General features: G+C 42.2%; 1 protein-coding gene across 1 annotated transcript in view; it reads left to right on the top strand.

Annotated features, from left to right (window-relative positions):
• The window catches only part of mrpl23 (mitochondrial ribosomal protein L23), a 100760-nt gene that overhangs the window by 9390 nt on the left and 75276 nt on the right, over positions 1 to 16094 (top strand). The window contains exon 2 of the mRNA XM_035790383.2: positions 8334 to 8456. Coding sequence (XP_035646276.1) covers positions 8334 to 8456 — 123 coding nt within the window. The remainder of the gene's footprint in view (positions 1 to 8333; positions 8457 to 16094) is intronic.

Below are 16094 nucleotides of genomic sequence, written 5' to 3'. Positions count from 1 at the left end.
TGTCAGGATGAACCTGCAGGAAGGGTACAACATGAGGGAGGAGGATGTCTTCCCTGTAACGCACAGCGTTGAGATTGCCTGCAATGACAACAAGCTCAGTCTGATGCTATGACACACCGCCACAGACCATGACTGACCCTCCACCTCCAAATCAATCCCGCTCCAGAGTACAGGCCTCGGTGTAACGCTCATTCCTTCGACGATAAACGCTGTTCACCCTTGGTGAGACAAAACCGCGACTCGTCAGTGAAGAGCACTTTTTGCCAGTCCTGTCTGGTCCAGCGACAATGGGTTTGTGCCCATAGGCAATGTTGTTGCTGGTGATATCTGGAGAGGACATGCCTTTACAACAGACCTACAAGCCCTCAGTCCAGCTTCTCTTAGCCTATTGCGGACAATCTGAACACTGATGAAGGGATTGTGCTTTCCTGGTGTAACTCGGGCAGTTGTTGTTGACATCCTGTACCTGTCCCGCAGGTGTGATGTTCGGATGTACTGATCGTGTGCAGGTGTTGGTACACTTGGTCTGCCACTGTGAGGACGATCAGCTGTCCGTCCTGTCTCCATGTAGCGCTGTCTTCGAGGTCGCACAGTACGATCATTGCTATGTATTGCCCTGGTCACATCTGCAGTCCTCATGCCTCCTTGCAGCATGCCTAAGGCATGTTCACGCAGATGAGCAGGGACCCTGGGCATCTTTCTTTTGGTGTTTTTCAGAGTCAGTAGAAAGGCCTCTTTAGTGTCCTAACGTTTCATAACTGTGACCTTAATTGCCTGCCGTCTGTAAGCTGTCAGTGTCTTAACGACCGTTCCACATGTGCATGTTCATTAATTGTTTATGGTTCATTGAGCAAGCATGGGAAACGGTGTTTAAACCCTTTATAATGAAGATCTGTGAAGCTATTTTTATGAATTAGCTTTGAAGGACAGGGTCCTGAAAAAGGGACGCTTCTTTGTTTGCTGTGTTTTTTTACCATATCATATGGACTCTAAACAATAAAAAAAAAAAAAGAAAGTCGCACACACCGTGTATAAACTCACAGCAATTGCATTGGTATTTACCAACTATTCGGCATCACTGTGCCTTTCTCAGGGTAATGTAGACAAATAGTGCAACCAATGACAATAGTGAGGGGTGTGTCATAATGATACGGGTTTTCGACTAGCAAACCTGTATCCGGGAGCGTAACCATAGCCCCAAACACATTAGCATAACGCATCTTCCTATTCATGAAAATCGCAAATGAAATGAATATCTTCAAACACAAGCTTTTTTTTTTTTTTAGCCTTTTGTTAACAACACTGTCATCTCAGATTTTCAAAATATGCGTTACAGCCAACGCTAGACAAGCATTTGTGTAAGTTTATCATGGCATAAGCTATGCTAGGCTCTGCTGGCAGCAGGCAACATTTTCACGAAAATAAGAAAAGCAACCAAATTAAATCCATTTACCTTTGAAGAACTTCAGATCCTTCCACTCAGGAGACTCCCAGTAAGATAGCAAATGTTCCTTTTGCAAAAAAAAAAAGAACAAAGCTCCCGTTTGTTCATCATGCTTGGCTGAGAAACCGAAAAAATGCTACAACTATTACGCCAAACTTTTTTCAAAATTGGCTACATAATATCGACAGAAACATGGCAAACGTTGTTTAGGATCCATCCTCAAGGTGTTTTTAACAAATATATTCGATAATATATCCGTTGAGGCAGTTGGTTTCTCATAAAAAGCGATTGGAAAAATGGCTACCTCAGTATTTTATGCAATATTTTCTCTGGGAGACACCATGTGACCACATGCCATATATAGTCCCTTACAGCCATTCTTCAATGGAAATACCGAAAAAGACGTCACAATGCTGTAGACACCTTGGGGAATGCGTGGAAAATGTAAGCTCATTCATAGCTCATTCACAGCCATATAAGGAGTCATTGGCATGAGGCGGTTTCAAAAAATGCGGCACTTCCTGGTTGTATTTTTATCTGGGTTTCGCCTGTAACATCAGTTCTGTGGCACTCACAGACAATATCTTTGCAGTTTTGGAAACGTCAGTGTCTTCTTTCCAAAGCTGTCAATTATATGCATAGTCGAGCATCTTTTCGTGACAAAATATCTTGTTTTAAACGGGAACGTTTTTCATCCAAAAATTAAAATAGCGCCCCCTAAATCCAAGAGGTTAAATTAATAAAAATGAATTAGTGAAACTGTTAGTATATGGCATTTTAAATATATTATGCTATTGCTATCATATAGAAACATAATGGAATATTGCACATCATATTAGCATCAACATATATTATTGTTTCGTTCAATTTCACATAATTTCAAACACTGCTCAAAAAAATAAAGGGAAGACTAAAATAACACATCCGAGATCTGAATGAATGAAATATTCTTATTAAGTACTTTTTTCTTTACATAGTTGAATGTGGTAACAACACAATCAGCCAAAAAAATTATCAATGGAAATCAAATGTATCAACCCATGGAGGTCTGGATTTGGAGTCACACTCAAAATTAAAGTGGAAAACCACACTACAGGCTGATCCAACTTTGATGTAATGTCCTTAAAACAAGTCAAAATGAGGCTCAGTAGTGTGTGTGGCCTCCACGTGCCTGTATGACCTCCCTACAACGTCTGGGCATGCTCCTGATGAGGTGGCGGATGGTCTCCTGAGGGATCTTCTCCCAGACCTGGACTAAAGCATCCGCCAACTCCTGGACAGTCTGTGGTGCAACGTTGGTGGATGGAACGAGACATGATGTCCCAGATGTGCTCAATTGGATTCAGGTCTGGGGAACTGGCTGGCCAGTCCATAGCATCAATGCCTTCCTCTTGCAGGAACTGCTGACACACTCCAGCCACATGAGGTCTAGCATTGTCTTGCATTAGGAGGAACCCAGGGCCAACCGCACCAGCATATGGCCTCACAAGGGGTCTGAGGATCTCATCTCGGTACCTAATGGCAGTCAGGCTACCTCTGGCGAGCACATGGAGGGCTGTGCGGCCCCCCCAAAGAAATGCCACCCCACACCATGACTGACCCACCGCCAAACCGGTCATGCTGGAGGATGTTGCAGGCAGCAGAATGTTCTCCACGGCGTCTCCAGACTCTGTCACGTCTGTCATGTGCTCAGTGTGAACCTGCTTTCATCTCTGAAGAGCACAGTGCGCCAGTGGCGAACTTGCCAATCTTAGTGTTCTCTGGCAAATGCCAAACGTCCTGCACGGTGTTGGGCTGTAAGCACAACGACCACTTGTGGATGTCGGGCCCTCATACCACCCTCATGGAGTCTGTTTCTGACCGTTTGAGCAGACACATGTACATTTGTGGCCTGCTGGAGGTCATTTTGCAGGGCTCTGGCAATGCTCCTCCTGCTCCTTCTTCCACAAAGGCAGAGGTAGCGGTCCTGCTGCTGGGTTGTTGCCCCCCTACGGCCTCCTCCACGTCTCCTGATGTACTGGCCTGTCTCCTGGTAGCGCCTCCATGCTCTGGACACTACGCTGACAGATGTAGATGATAATACAAGTTATACACATGGAATTATAGATATACCTCTCCTTAATGACACCGCTGTGTCAGATTAAAAAAAAATGTATGGAAAAAGAAACCCATGCAATAATCTGAGACGGCGCTCAGAACAATAGTAAAATCAGCCGCCATGTTGGAGTCAACAGAAACCAGAAAATGCATGATAAATGTTTCCTTACCTTTGATGAACTTCATCAGAATGAGGTCCTAGGAATGCCAGGTCCACAATAAATGCTTGATTTGTTCAATAATGTCCGTTATTTATGTCCAGTTAGCGTGTTTGGTAAACAATTCCAAAGTCACAAAGCGCGTCCACTATGACGAAATGTCCAAACGTTCCGTAACAGTCAGTAGAAACATGTCAAACGATGTATTGAATCAATCTTAAGAATGTTGTTAACATACATCTCAAATAACTTTCCAACTGGAGAATTACATTGACGGAGCTGCCTCTCACGTGAACTCGCATGGTCACCTCATGGTCACCTCATGGTCACCTCATGGTCACCTCATGGCAGTGGTTACTCATTCCTTTCTCCTTCGGACCCCCTTCACATTAGTCATCAAACAAAGTTCTATTGACTGCTGACATCTAGTGGAAGCTATAGGAAGTGAGAATTCATCCATATCTCGCTGTAATTTCAATGGGAGCTTGTTTGAAAATCTACCAGCCTCAAAATCCAAATCCAAACAGGAAGTGGAACTTCTCAGGTTTTTGCCTACCATATGAGTTCTGTTATACTCACAGACATAATTCAAACAGTTTTAGAAACTTCAGAGTGTTTTCTACCCAATACTAATAATAATATGCATATATTAGGAATTATGACTGAAGAGCAGGCAGTTTACTCTGGGCACCTTTCATCCAAGCTACTCAATACTGCCCCTGCAGCCATAAGAAGATAAGTTAGAAATGATTTGAACACACTTTTCTGTAGGCTAATATTTACTAGTTAAAAAAATAATGTATGTCCTAGAAAATATTTTCACCCCAACTAGTATTGGTATTTTAGGGTTTTTCTGCATTTTGGTCAAGGGCTTGTAAGCATTTCACTGTAATGTCTATTCGGCACATGTGACATAAAATTTGATTTGATTGTAATCACAATTTACCAGAAAGCATGTAGTCCTTGGCTCAGACAGCTTTGTAGTGTGGGCTCTAGCTTCTCATTAGTGTGCAAGATCTTTGAGAATCATCTGTACATTTGATGGAAGAGTCCACTGCACATTTGATGGAAGATTGCACTGTGCATGCTGAGGGTTGCAATTCCATTGAATTGGGGATTGTTTAACCAAAATATGCCACAAGACCTAGAATGGCCTTATGTGTATCCCACAAAAAAGGTTCACTGTTATAAGCTATCTTTTATGATGAATTTTAAGTGAAATTCCCCAAATTCCCAGGCTTAACTTCACATGGAAAATGTCTGACCTTTTGCAACCCTAGTTGCATATCAGTAAGCTGATTTAAACCGCATGATCACTACACAGGTGCAGCTTGTGTTGGGGACAATAAAATGCCACTCTAAAATGTGCACTTTTTTCACACAACACTACAGATGTCTCAGGTTTTGAGGGCATGTGTAATTGGAATACTGACTGCAGGAATGTCCACCAGAGCTGTTGCCAGATAATTGAATGTTAATTTCTTTACAATACGCCTTCTCCAACATTGTTTTCGAGAATTTGGCAGTATGTCCAACCGGCCTCACAACCGCAGAACATATGTAACCATGCCAACCCAAGACCTCCACATCCGGCGTCTTCACCTGCAGGATTGTTTGAGACCAGTCACCCGGACAGCTGATGAAACTGGTTTGCACAACCAAAGAATTTCTGCCCAAACTGTCAGCACCTGTCTCAGGGAAGCTCATCTGCATGATTGTCATCCTCACCAGGGTTTTGACCTGACTGCAGTTCGACGTCGTAATCGCTTTCAGTGGGCAAATGCTCATTTTATATGGCCACTGGCATGCTGGAGAAGTGTGATTTTCATGGATGAATTCTGGTTTCATTTGTACCGGGAAGATGGCAGTACGCATGTATGGCGTCGTGTGGGCGAGCGGTTTGCTGATGTCAATATTATGAACATGTAATGGTGGGGTTATGCTATGGGCAGCCATAAGCTACGGACAATGAACACAATTGTATTTTATTGATAGCAATTTGAATGCTCCCTTTGCTATGAGACTCAAAATTGAGCTTGTGTATCCTGTTTCCATTGATCATTCTTGAGCTTTTTCTACAACTTGATTGGAGTCCACCTGTGGTAAATTCAATTGATTGGACATGGTTTGGAAAGACACACACACCTGTGCCTTGTGGGACCTTATATAGACAGATCTGGGGAAGGGTACAAAAAAAATGTCTGCATCATTGAAGGTCCCCAAGACCACAGACACCTACATCATTCTTAAATAGAAGAAATTTGGAATGACCAAGACTCTTCCTAAAGCTGGCCAAACTGAGCAAACGGGGGAGAAGGGCCTTGGTCAGGGAGGTGACCCAGAACCCGATGGTCACTCTGACAGAGCTCTGGAGTTCCTCTGTGGAGTTGGGAGAACTTTCCAGAAGGACAACCATCTCTGCAGTACTCCACCAATCAGGCATTGATAGTGGAGTGGCCAGACGGACGACACATCTCAGTAAAAGGCATGGTGGTAACAGAATCATGCTGTTGGGATGTCTTTCAGCAGCAGGGACTGGGAGACGAGTCGGGATCAAGGGAAAGATGAACTGACTAAAGTACAGAGATATCCTTGATGAAAACCTGCTCCAGAGAGCTCATGACCTCCGACTGGGGCGAAGGTTCACCTAAGCAAGTCTCTGAATGTCCTTGAGTGGCCCAGACAGATCCTGGACTTGAACCAGATTGAAACATCTCTGGAGAGACCTGAAAGTATCTGTGCTGTGACCCCCCCCCCCCATCCAACCTGACAGTGTTTGAGAGGATCTGCAGAGAAGAAGGGCTTGGCACACCTGTAACTCCAGATACAGGTGTGCCAAGCATGTAGCATCATACCAAATAAGACTTGAGGCTGTAATCGCTGCCAAAGGTGCTATTGTGAGTGCAATAAAAGGTCTTAACCTCACTAGGGTATGTGGGACTGTAGCGTCCCACCTGCACAACATCCAGTGACATTGCAGAATGCCAAAAAAAAAAACAGAAATACTCATTATAAAAATGAATTAAACTTGTAAGTGTTATACATCGGTTTAAAGATTAATTTCTTGTTAATCCAACCACGGTGTCAGATTTCTAAAAGGCTTCACGGCGAAAGCATATCATGCGATTATGTGAGAACAGCGCCCAGCAGACAAATCATTACAAACAGTTACCAGCCAAGTAGAGGAGTTACACAAGTCAGAAATAGAAATAAAATTAATCACTTACCTTTGAAGATCTTCATATGGTTGCACTCACAAGACTCCCATTTACTCAATAAATGTTCGATAAAGTCCCTGTTTATATCCAAAAACCTCTGTTTTGTTCAGTAATCCACAGGCTCAAACGCAGTCACAACAGGCAGACGAAAAATCTAAATAGTATCCCTAAAGTTCGTAGAAACATTTCAAACAATGTTTATAATCAATCCTCAGGTTGTTTTTAGCCTAAATAATCGATAATATTTAAACCGGACAATAACGTCCTCCAATATAAAAGGTAACCAAGAAAGGTGCGCTCTCGTTCGTGCGCATGGGACACGACAGTGTCCACTCATTCAGAGTTGTCTTACTCCCTCCATTTTTCAGAATACAATTTCTAAAGACTGTTGACATCTCGTGGAAGCCATAGGAAGTGCAATTAGTGTCCTAAGTCAATGGATACTGTAATGGCATGCAATAGAAAACTACAAACATAAAAAAATCTCACTTCCTGGATGGATTTTTTCTCAGTTTTTCACCTGCAAAATCAATTCTGTATAATACTCATATTATTTTAACAGTTTTGGAAACTTTGGTGTTTTCTATCCAAATCTACCAATTTATATTCATATCCTAGCATCTGGGCCTGAGTAGCAGGCAGTTTACTTTGGGCACACTTTTCATCCGGATCAACTTCCGGTAACCTGCTGATAGCATGAGGGAAAATCAATTAATCAAGTGTCTTTATAAAGCCCTTTTTACTTACATCAACAGATGGCACAACATGTATTTATGTTGACTGTAAGGTCGTAATCTTTAGGCTAGCCGCAATGAGTCCTATAGCAGGATTGATTTATGCTCCGAGGCTTCAGAGATGTCCACCGAGCAGCAAACCCAGATTCATTGTGGAGAAGAAAAGCTAGTTTGATGTGGATGAGTAATCGGGCTAAGGGACAGTTGGCTAGTTAAAATTACTTGTGATACAAATGTTTTTATTTGATATTGGCAAATTGATTGAACAGACTTTCTTTAACTCGAAAGCTAGAGAATCTGACACATTTTCACCTGTCATGCACCTAGGACTGGAGAAGAGCGGAGGACCAGGACTATTGAAATGCACCCCATTGACATGGGTTCAATGACTTTAGTCTCCTTCCCTATATTGTACTGACTGCACCTGCTCACTTTCTACTCTCACTGTTAATCTGTAATGTTCAGAAGACTGTGTTGGCCAAAAGCATTGCTATAGCCACAAAAAGTGTAAAATAAGCATTGATGGTAAACTGTTTGGCTCAAGTTTCCTGGGGCCAGATTATTAAAACTGTTCTTGGACTAAAAACACTTTCCATTGATCATCTATATTTAGTCCATGAGTAGGGGTCTGGGAAAGCGTGCTTGGACTCTCCTTCAACCCAGTCTCCTGTTTTCCATACAGATACCCGCTGTACCAGATCGGGAACCCCCAACTGAGGATCTTCCGGCCGCCATTCTCCCTGACTCTGGTCCGACCAGGGAAGGAGCAGCCTCAGGACACAGTGCAGTTCAGAATCCCCATGGAGTAAGTCTGTTTGTTTTTTAATGACCTGTAACAGCACTGTGAGTTGTAAATTCAATGTCAGTCCAAACGAATGAGGGCACACTGAGGGGGAGAAGGGTTAATAATCAGACCCCAGCTCAGAACCCAATTCCCTTTCCCTTCCTTTTACTTAGTGTACATGTTCCCCGTCCCCTCATAGATTTCAAAGCATTAGACGGGTGTGTTAAGAGTCTTCACTTTATTTCTTACACCAGTCCATTTCCATGAGGTGGAGTGAACAAGTGCTGGTCTGCATCCTGGCCACCAGATGGAGTGCTAACCTAAAGAAATGAATGGCAGCCATCGGCTTCAGGTTGTTTCTCTGACCCCAGTACTGAGCTGATTGACTAAGCATGAGATGAGAAGAACAGAACTGAGTAGGTAGTGGCTTCCCCAAACTATTGATTCAGGGTCAGATCTATTTTCAAGGGGAACTTGTTCTTACTGTGAGTGTTTGCTTTATTGCTATGCTAGCTCAGTTCATTGACGTTCGCACAACTTAAACAGGACATCAAGCATATTTCGGGAACGACTATTACCATCCAGAGCTGTAGATACAAAGAGTTGAGAGATGTACTATCGTTTTATTGGCATTACATTTCTTGCCACAATGACATTGTCTCGGTCCAAGAAGTGGGTCACAAGTCATCTGCTGCTTCGACCATCAGACAGTCCAATGACTCCACTGAATTTAAATTGATGCTTCAAGTGGAGCATCAATCCCAGTCTTTGCAGGGTCTTATTTCTAATCTATTCATTCATGTACTGGGTTCCCGCCCCAGACTCCAGGGTGCTTGTTTTAAAAGGCCGGTCTGTATGTGGGTGAAATGTTTTTTATTTTTTTTTTTCCCCCTGGGGCCTTTTCCTGGGCCAGGGAGAGGCACATGATTGCTGTACCTCCACCAAAAAAAAAAGTGTGTTTACTACACCTTGTTGATCCTCTTCAGACACACACATACACACACACACACACACACACACATCTATACCCTCCCCGGATCACTTAATGTCCAAGATATTGATGGCTACTCAGGGTTTCCATTTGGAAAAAGTGGCGCCGGACAATTGACCGGCAGCATCTTTTATTTACAGGACATTTCAGACATTAACCAGACCCATATGCATTGGTTTCGTGACCTGATTAGGACGTCCACCTACGGTTCTCAGAATGACAGAAATCACATTTAGTTTCTGGTATTTCATCTTAACAGAACATGCAGCTCGAATGCAACGGCGTGCATAATTCTTACTGGAATTTGAAGATGCATAGGCGGAGCAGCATATTAGGCTAGGAAACTTCCCTAAAGTAAATGGCATTAAAATGACAAAATTGTATAGCCAAATTAGTGTACTCCTGTCTGTACAGAAATAAATTAAATAATTCAAAATAGGCTACTACACCAGAAAGCATGATTTGACCACAGCGGATCAAAGAAGCTGTGGATTGTTTTAAATCGCATAGCCTACAGTCAGAAATGGAAAAACAGTTTGGAAAACAAATGAGAAGACAGACTGGAGTCTTTTCATTATCAAAATTCTCAACTTAATTGAGCAAAAAGTATTGGCACCAGCGGAGATCGGTCATATGAGTGTGCATATTTACTGTTTTTTTACTTTCCTCTTCCTGCACTCCCTGTTCACTCATGACTGCACGGTCTGGCACGACTCCATCACCATCGTTAAGTTTGCCGATGACACAACAGTCGTAAGCTGTTGACAACGACGAGACAGCCTATAGGGACGAGGTCAGAGACCTGGCCGTGTGGTGTCAGGACAACAACCTCTCCCTCAACATGGTCAAGACTAAGGAGATGATTGTGGACTACAGGAAAAGGAGGACAGAGCACGCCACATTCTCATCGATGGGGCTGTAGTGGAGCAGGTTGAGAACTTCAAGTTCCTTGGCGTCCACATCACAAACAAACTATAATGTTCCAAACCTCAGATCCTCAAAAGGTTCTACAGCTGCAACATCGAGAGCATCCTGGCTGCATCACTGCCTGGTATGGAAACTGCTCAGCCTCCGACCGCAAGGCACTAAAGAGGGTTGTGCGAACGGCCCAGTAGATCACTGTGGCCAAGCTTTCCACCATCCAGGACCTCTATACCAGGCGGTGTCAGAGGAATGCCCCAAAAATTGGCAAAGGCTGTTCTCTCTGCTTCCGCATGGCAAGCGGTACCGGAGCGCCAAGTCTAGGTCCAAGAGGCTTCTAAACAGCTTCTACCCCCAAGCCATAAGACTGCTGAATATCTAATCAAATGGCTACCCAGACTGCTTGCATTGCCCTCTGCCCCCCCCCTTACACTGCTGATACTCTCTGTTATTATCTATGCATAAGTTACTTTAATAACTCTACCCACATATATTAACTCGACTAACCAGTACCTCCGCACATTGAGTCTGTACCGCTACCACCTGTATATAGTCTCGCTATTGTTATTTTACTGCTGCTCTTTAATTATTTGTTTTTCTTTTTTTTTTTGTGGGTATTTTTCTTATCTGCATTATTGATTAAGGGCTTGTAAGTAATCATTTCACTGTATGGTCTCTACACCTGTTGTATTCGTTGCATGTGACAAATAACATTTGATTTGATTCCAGGTTAGATTACAGTCGTTGTATTTGTCTCCCCTTTTTCCAAGGCCTAATAAATGATCACACAAAATAGTTTTTATTGATCTGTTTGTCAGTGTCAGCAGAGTTGGCTACCCTGTCATTTTTGTTGTATTAAAAAAATATTCTGCTAAGGTTTCCAGTCATATAACGTGTCTATGTCAATCTACTTCCCCAATATAGAAAACTTTACCTATTTTATTGGTCAGCTTGTTGCTCTGTGCAAGAAAGATGTAGCCTATTCCAAACAGACCCTGGGACAGTTGTGGGATGATAGATCCAAAATTCATACAACATGCCTACATCCAACATTTTAAAAAAGCAATGCGGCTCATGCAACTGATCAGCATGTAAAAATGGTGCTAAACAATATTTCTTTTTTAATGGGTAAACTTGAAGTTATAAGCGCAGCAATGTGCACAAGGCAGAAGGCTACGCGCGAATGTTTGTTTCATAATCGAATTAGTGGGGAAATATCCTTGTGAGCGGTTTCATGTGACAGAGATGAAAATATCCATTCAACATTTTGAAAGAGGGGACATGTAAATATACAACAACTAGCATGGTGGGCTGCTAATATGACTCGGATTGTGCTTTTGGCTACTGGACAATTAAAGAAATATATTTATTTGAAAACCAATAGAACATGAGAGGAAACGGCTAATGGTTTCAATGGCATATGTACGTTTTTCGAAAATAAAAACCTGCACGTTTGGTTGGATTTTGGCTAGGCTACTTTGAAGCAAGGTAAGACATGCAGGAAAATGTTCTGGATTCTAACAATTAAATGTTTCCTTTTATAATTGTGGCCATTGTTTGTTTTTTTTACACGCAAATTTGCACACTGTTTGGGCTTATTAAAGCACGTTTCACTCCAGCAGAAACAAACACCTGTTTGAGCTGTTTTTGGCAGCTACAACATCAACTGGTATTTCATTATTAGGCTAAAATGCATTATTTCGCAATGCCCCCCCCAATATCAGCTTTTACCTTTTTTTTCCCCCAGCCGAAAGCCGGCTATTACCTTCTAACGGAAACCCTGTGACTACTGTGCCGTCACTACAATAAAGTGTTGATTGTGGCCGTAGGTAGTAGCTTTTTTGTAGTGAGGCTTTCTTGAGTGCTTTAATTGAGTTTTTCTCAGGACGAACACAAGGTTTGCTTTGTCTGCCAAGCACCTGGGGCCTGAAATCAACACACACCCATAGAGGTCCTATTTTATTCTGTGGACTCACAGGACGGAACTCAACTCGTTCTTTCTGCTCCTCTCGTTATTATTATACACTTCCCAAATGCTCTGCAAACGTTTCTCAAACTACACAGCCGTCTCCTAATCCTTCCTTGGCACTTTCACTGGCTCAAAACAACCGGGGAGTGTTTCTCTCTCGCTTCCTTAGTGCTGAGGTCGTTTGGTTTCTCTTGTCATTTTGAGTGTTCGTTGAGTCATTTTGTGGTCTTGAAGTATCTCTTCCTTTTTCTCCAGCGCCATCGTTGGGTTTCTAGTTTTGCATACACATTCTTGTGTAAGACAACTGTGACTGGCTTCAGATTTCAGGATACACACACACACACACACACTCACTTACTTACTTAGTGGACTCATGTCTTGTGCAGTTCAATGTGAGTGTTTCTTTGGGGTGGGGTGGGGGGTTGAGATAAATGTCTGTTGCTCACAACATAGACAATACACTATGTGTTCCGTATAATTAGGAATTAGAATACTATAATGGACATGAACCTTCTTATGATAGGATAAAGGTCAGCAATTTTGGTCAGGGAGTTGGTCAACTATGGTTTGCCAGTGCTGTGATAAGATATTGTGTAAAATAAGGAATTTGAAGTATCTGCACCGTATGTCTGTTAGCAAGCCAGCCAGACAGTTTTAGAGGAATTATTCCATAAATGTTTCAAATTAACTGCCAATATGCCAGAATTCCATTCAAACAATGCAGTCAATCCACAGCCATACACTGGCTGAAATCAGTTGATGGAAGGATTTTACTGCACAATTTCTGATCGGAATATGCCTGCACTGCCATTCATGCCAATTACACTGGTTTCTCCCTGACCAATATGGCTGCCATTTTCACCTAATTCTGGAACTTTGAGGGTTTATGACATAGCCCCTCTAGTCATTTTATAGGATCTCTACGATGTATTTAGTTTATGGTATTTAATCTTAATAGAACTACCTGTGCATCAATCTAAATGACATAACAATCTCTATCAAAATCTGTCAGTTTGTTTTTTTTGTTGTTGCATTGGAACGGTCTCATTGCACCGAAGTCCTCAATCCAGGACTTCCGCATCTGCGGTGAAAGGTGGCAGAGCTAGAGCAGTGTTTGTCAGACCATGAGACATCCCGAAAAAACGGTATTCTCACAAAAACATCTGTAGCAACCGAACGGTTTGGCCTCAACCATTATGACCAGTCTATGAAATGAGGAGACTCTCACACACAATGGTGTTCTCCGTTTTGCTCTACGACCCCCACAAGTGTCAGGAAACTCTTCTGAACTCAGTAATGTTGATGTGACAACTTCTGTTTGGTGGCGTCCGAACCTTTTTGGCTACATACTAATGGGACGAACACGACGATAATGTGTAATCTCCTAGATTTAGGACAGACACTTATTTTTGGACTGTCCTTTTTACCATTTATGCGTTTTTTTTTGTTTTTTTTTTGTGAATTTTTTTCGTAGTAGCCAATTGTTGTTGTAGCTACTATCTACTGTCTCATCGCTACAACTCCCGTACAGGCTCGGGAGAGACAAAGGTTGAAAGTCATGCATCCTCCAATACACAACCCAACCAAGCCGCACTGCTTCTTAACACAGCGCGCATCCAACCCGGAAGCCAGCCGCACCAATGTGTCGGAGGAAACACCGTGTACCTGGCAACCTTGGTTAGCACGCACTGCGCCCGGCCCGCCACAGGAGTCGCTGGTGCGCGATGAGACAAGGACATCCCTACCGACCAAGCCCTCCCTAACCCGGACGACGCTAGGCCAATTGTGCGTCGCCCCACGGACCTCCCGGTCGCAGCCGGTTACGACAGAGCCTGGGACTCTGATGGCACAGCTGGCGCTGCAGTACAGATGACAGTACAGCGCCCTTAACCACTGCGCCACCCGGGAGGCCGTTTTTCACGCATTTCTATGGGCTTTAGTAGCAATGGGCAAAATCAATATTTTATCAAAAATTATTCAAAAATATTTTGATACATAAAAGGGTCCTAAAATTCTAAATCAAATAGCTAAATGATGTAGTAATGTAGTGACAAACACTGAAAGTTAAACGATTGAGCGTAATAGTTTATTTATATTAAACTAGAGATAATGCAGGTGGACCTCTTCATTAAATCCACCTCAATTGGCTGCTTTGCGCTCCCAAAAAAGGTTTTGTAGTGCCACTGCCTTTCATCTTGTCTGCAGACTTCATGACTTCTCTCATAGCTTATTTGCAGTTTTCTCTGTAGGAAATGTCACTACAAATCATTTTGTGCCTCACCTTCGCTGTTTCATGTATCCTCCTAAATGATGACTCGGCATAATATTTCAAACGGTTGAGTTTTCCACATCTGTGTGTGTGTATGTGTGTGTGTGTGTGTGTGTGTGTGTGTGGAGACCTTGTTACCCTCTTACCTTTTATATAATAGCATGAAGTGTGAACTGCTGCCTTTCTCCTCAAGCAGGACATCCCTAATGTCATCTATCAACTGTTAACTTTCTCTCCTCATCTCAGGTTTCATGTCTTCCCTCTGTACAAACCCTCCTTAGTCTCTTGGTATTTCATGTTTTTGAGTTGTGCCCTGTTTATTGTGTTGGTCTTTGTCACGGTTCAGACTTTGTTTGTGTGTGCAGGGCACAAGGAGCACATTTACAAAACTACATTTTTGAGCACAATTCAAGTATTTTGCGTAATAGTGTTTCAATGATAAATAATGACAATTCATGAATAAAAGGTTTTTAGGGTGATCCATGCTTAGTCAAGCACAATGTACCCTCAGATATTTGATTCACTTAGTGAGACAAATGTTCAACTGCCCCTTTAAAAAGAAACTTCTCCTATAAAGCAACTTCTCATTTATTATAGTGTCAAAATTGACAATAGTGTAAATAGGATCATTTTGGTCACAATGTCCGTCTCGTCCAAAACAAAGATTTGCGAGATGATAGAAAAATGGTATCGCGGAATGAAGTGATACTGTAACAGTTTTCCTTGGGTTGGGTTTATTTTAATCCGACCCACATGCCCACATCTTGCAGCACCCAAGTAATCATTCAGATCTCAGCTGCACTTGACCCGATTGTAATGCCCATGTTCAATTTGGTTTGATATTCAATATCCCTATGGTGTTAGTTAAGGACCATTAGTAAATTACACCATGCACAGTGCCTTCGGAAAGTATTCAGACTAGAGGGCAATCGATTATGATTGTTCAATGCTGATATCGATTTATTGGAGGACCAATAAAAAGCTTCTTTTTTTTAATATATATTTAATACATTTGTTTATTTGGAATAATGACATTTACAACAATACTGAATTGAACACTTTTTTATTTGAACTTAATCTAATACATAGATAAAATCAATTTGGTCTCAAATAAATAATGAAACATGTTCAATTTGGTTTAAATAATGCAAAAACACAGTGTTTGAGAAGAAAGTAAAAGTGCAATATGTGCCATGTAAAAAAGCTAACGATTAAGTTCCTTGCTTAGAACATGAGAATATATGAAAGCTGGTGGTTCCTTTTAACATGAGTCTTCAATATTCCCAGGTAAGACGTTTTAGGTTGTAGTTATTATAGGCCTATTTCTCTCTATACCATTTGTATTTAATTTACCTTTGACTATTGGATGTTCTTATAGGCACTATAGTATTGCCAGCCTAATCTCGGGAGTTGATAGGCTTGAAGTCATAAACAGCACTGTGCTTCAAGCATTGCGAAGAGCTGCTGGCAAACGCAGGAAAGTGCTGTTTGAATGAATGCTTATGAGCC

The sequence above is a fragment of the Oncorhynchus keta genome, chromosome 17 (genome assembly GCF_023373465.1).
Source record: "Oncorhynchus keta strain PuntledgeMale-10-30-2019 chromosome 17, Oket_V2, whole genome shotgun sequence".
Lineage (NCBI taxonomy): Eukaryota > Metazoa > Chordata > Actinopteri > Salmoniformes > Salmonidae > Oncorhynchus > Oncorhynchus keta.
Note: the sequence above shows the minus strand (reverse complement) of the source record. Positions and strands in the feature narration are given on the sequence as shown.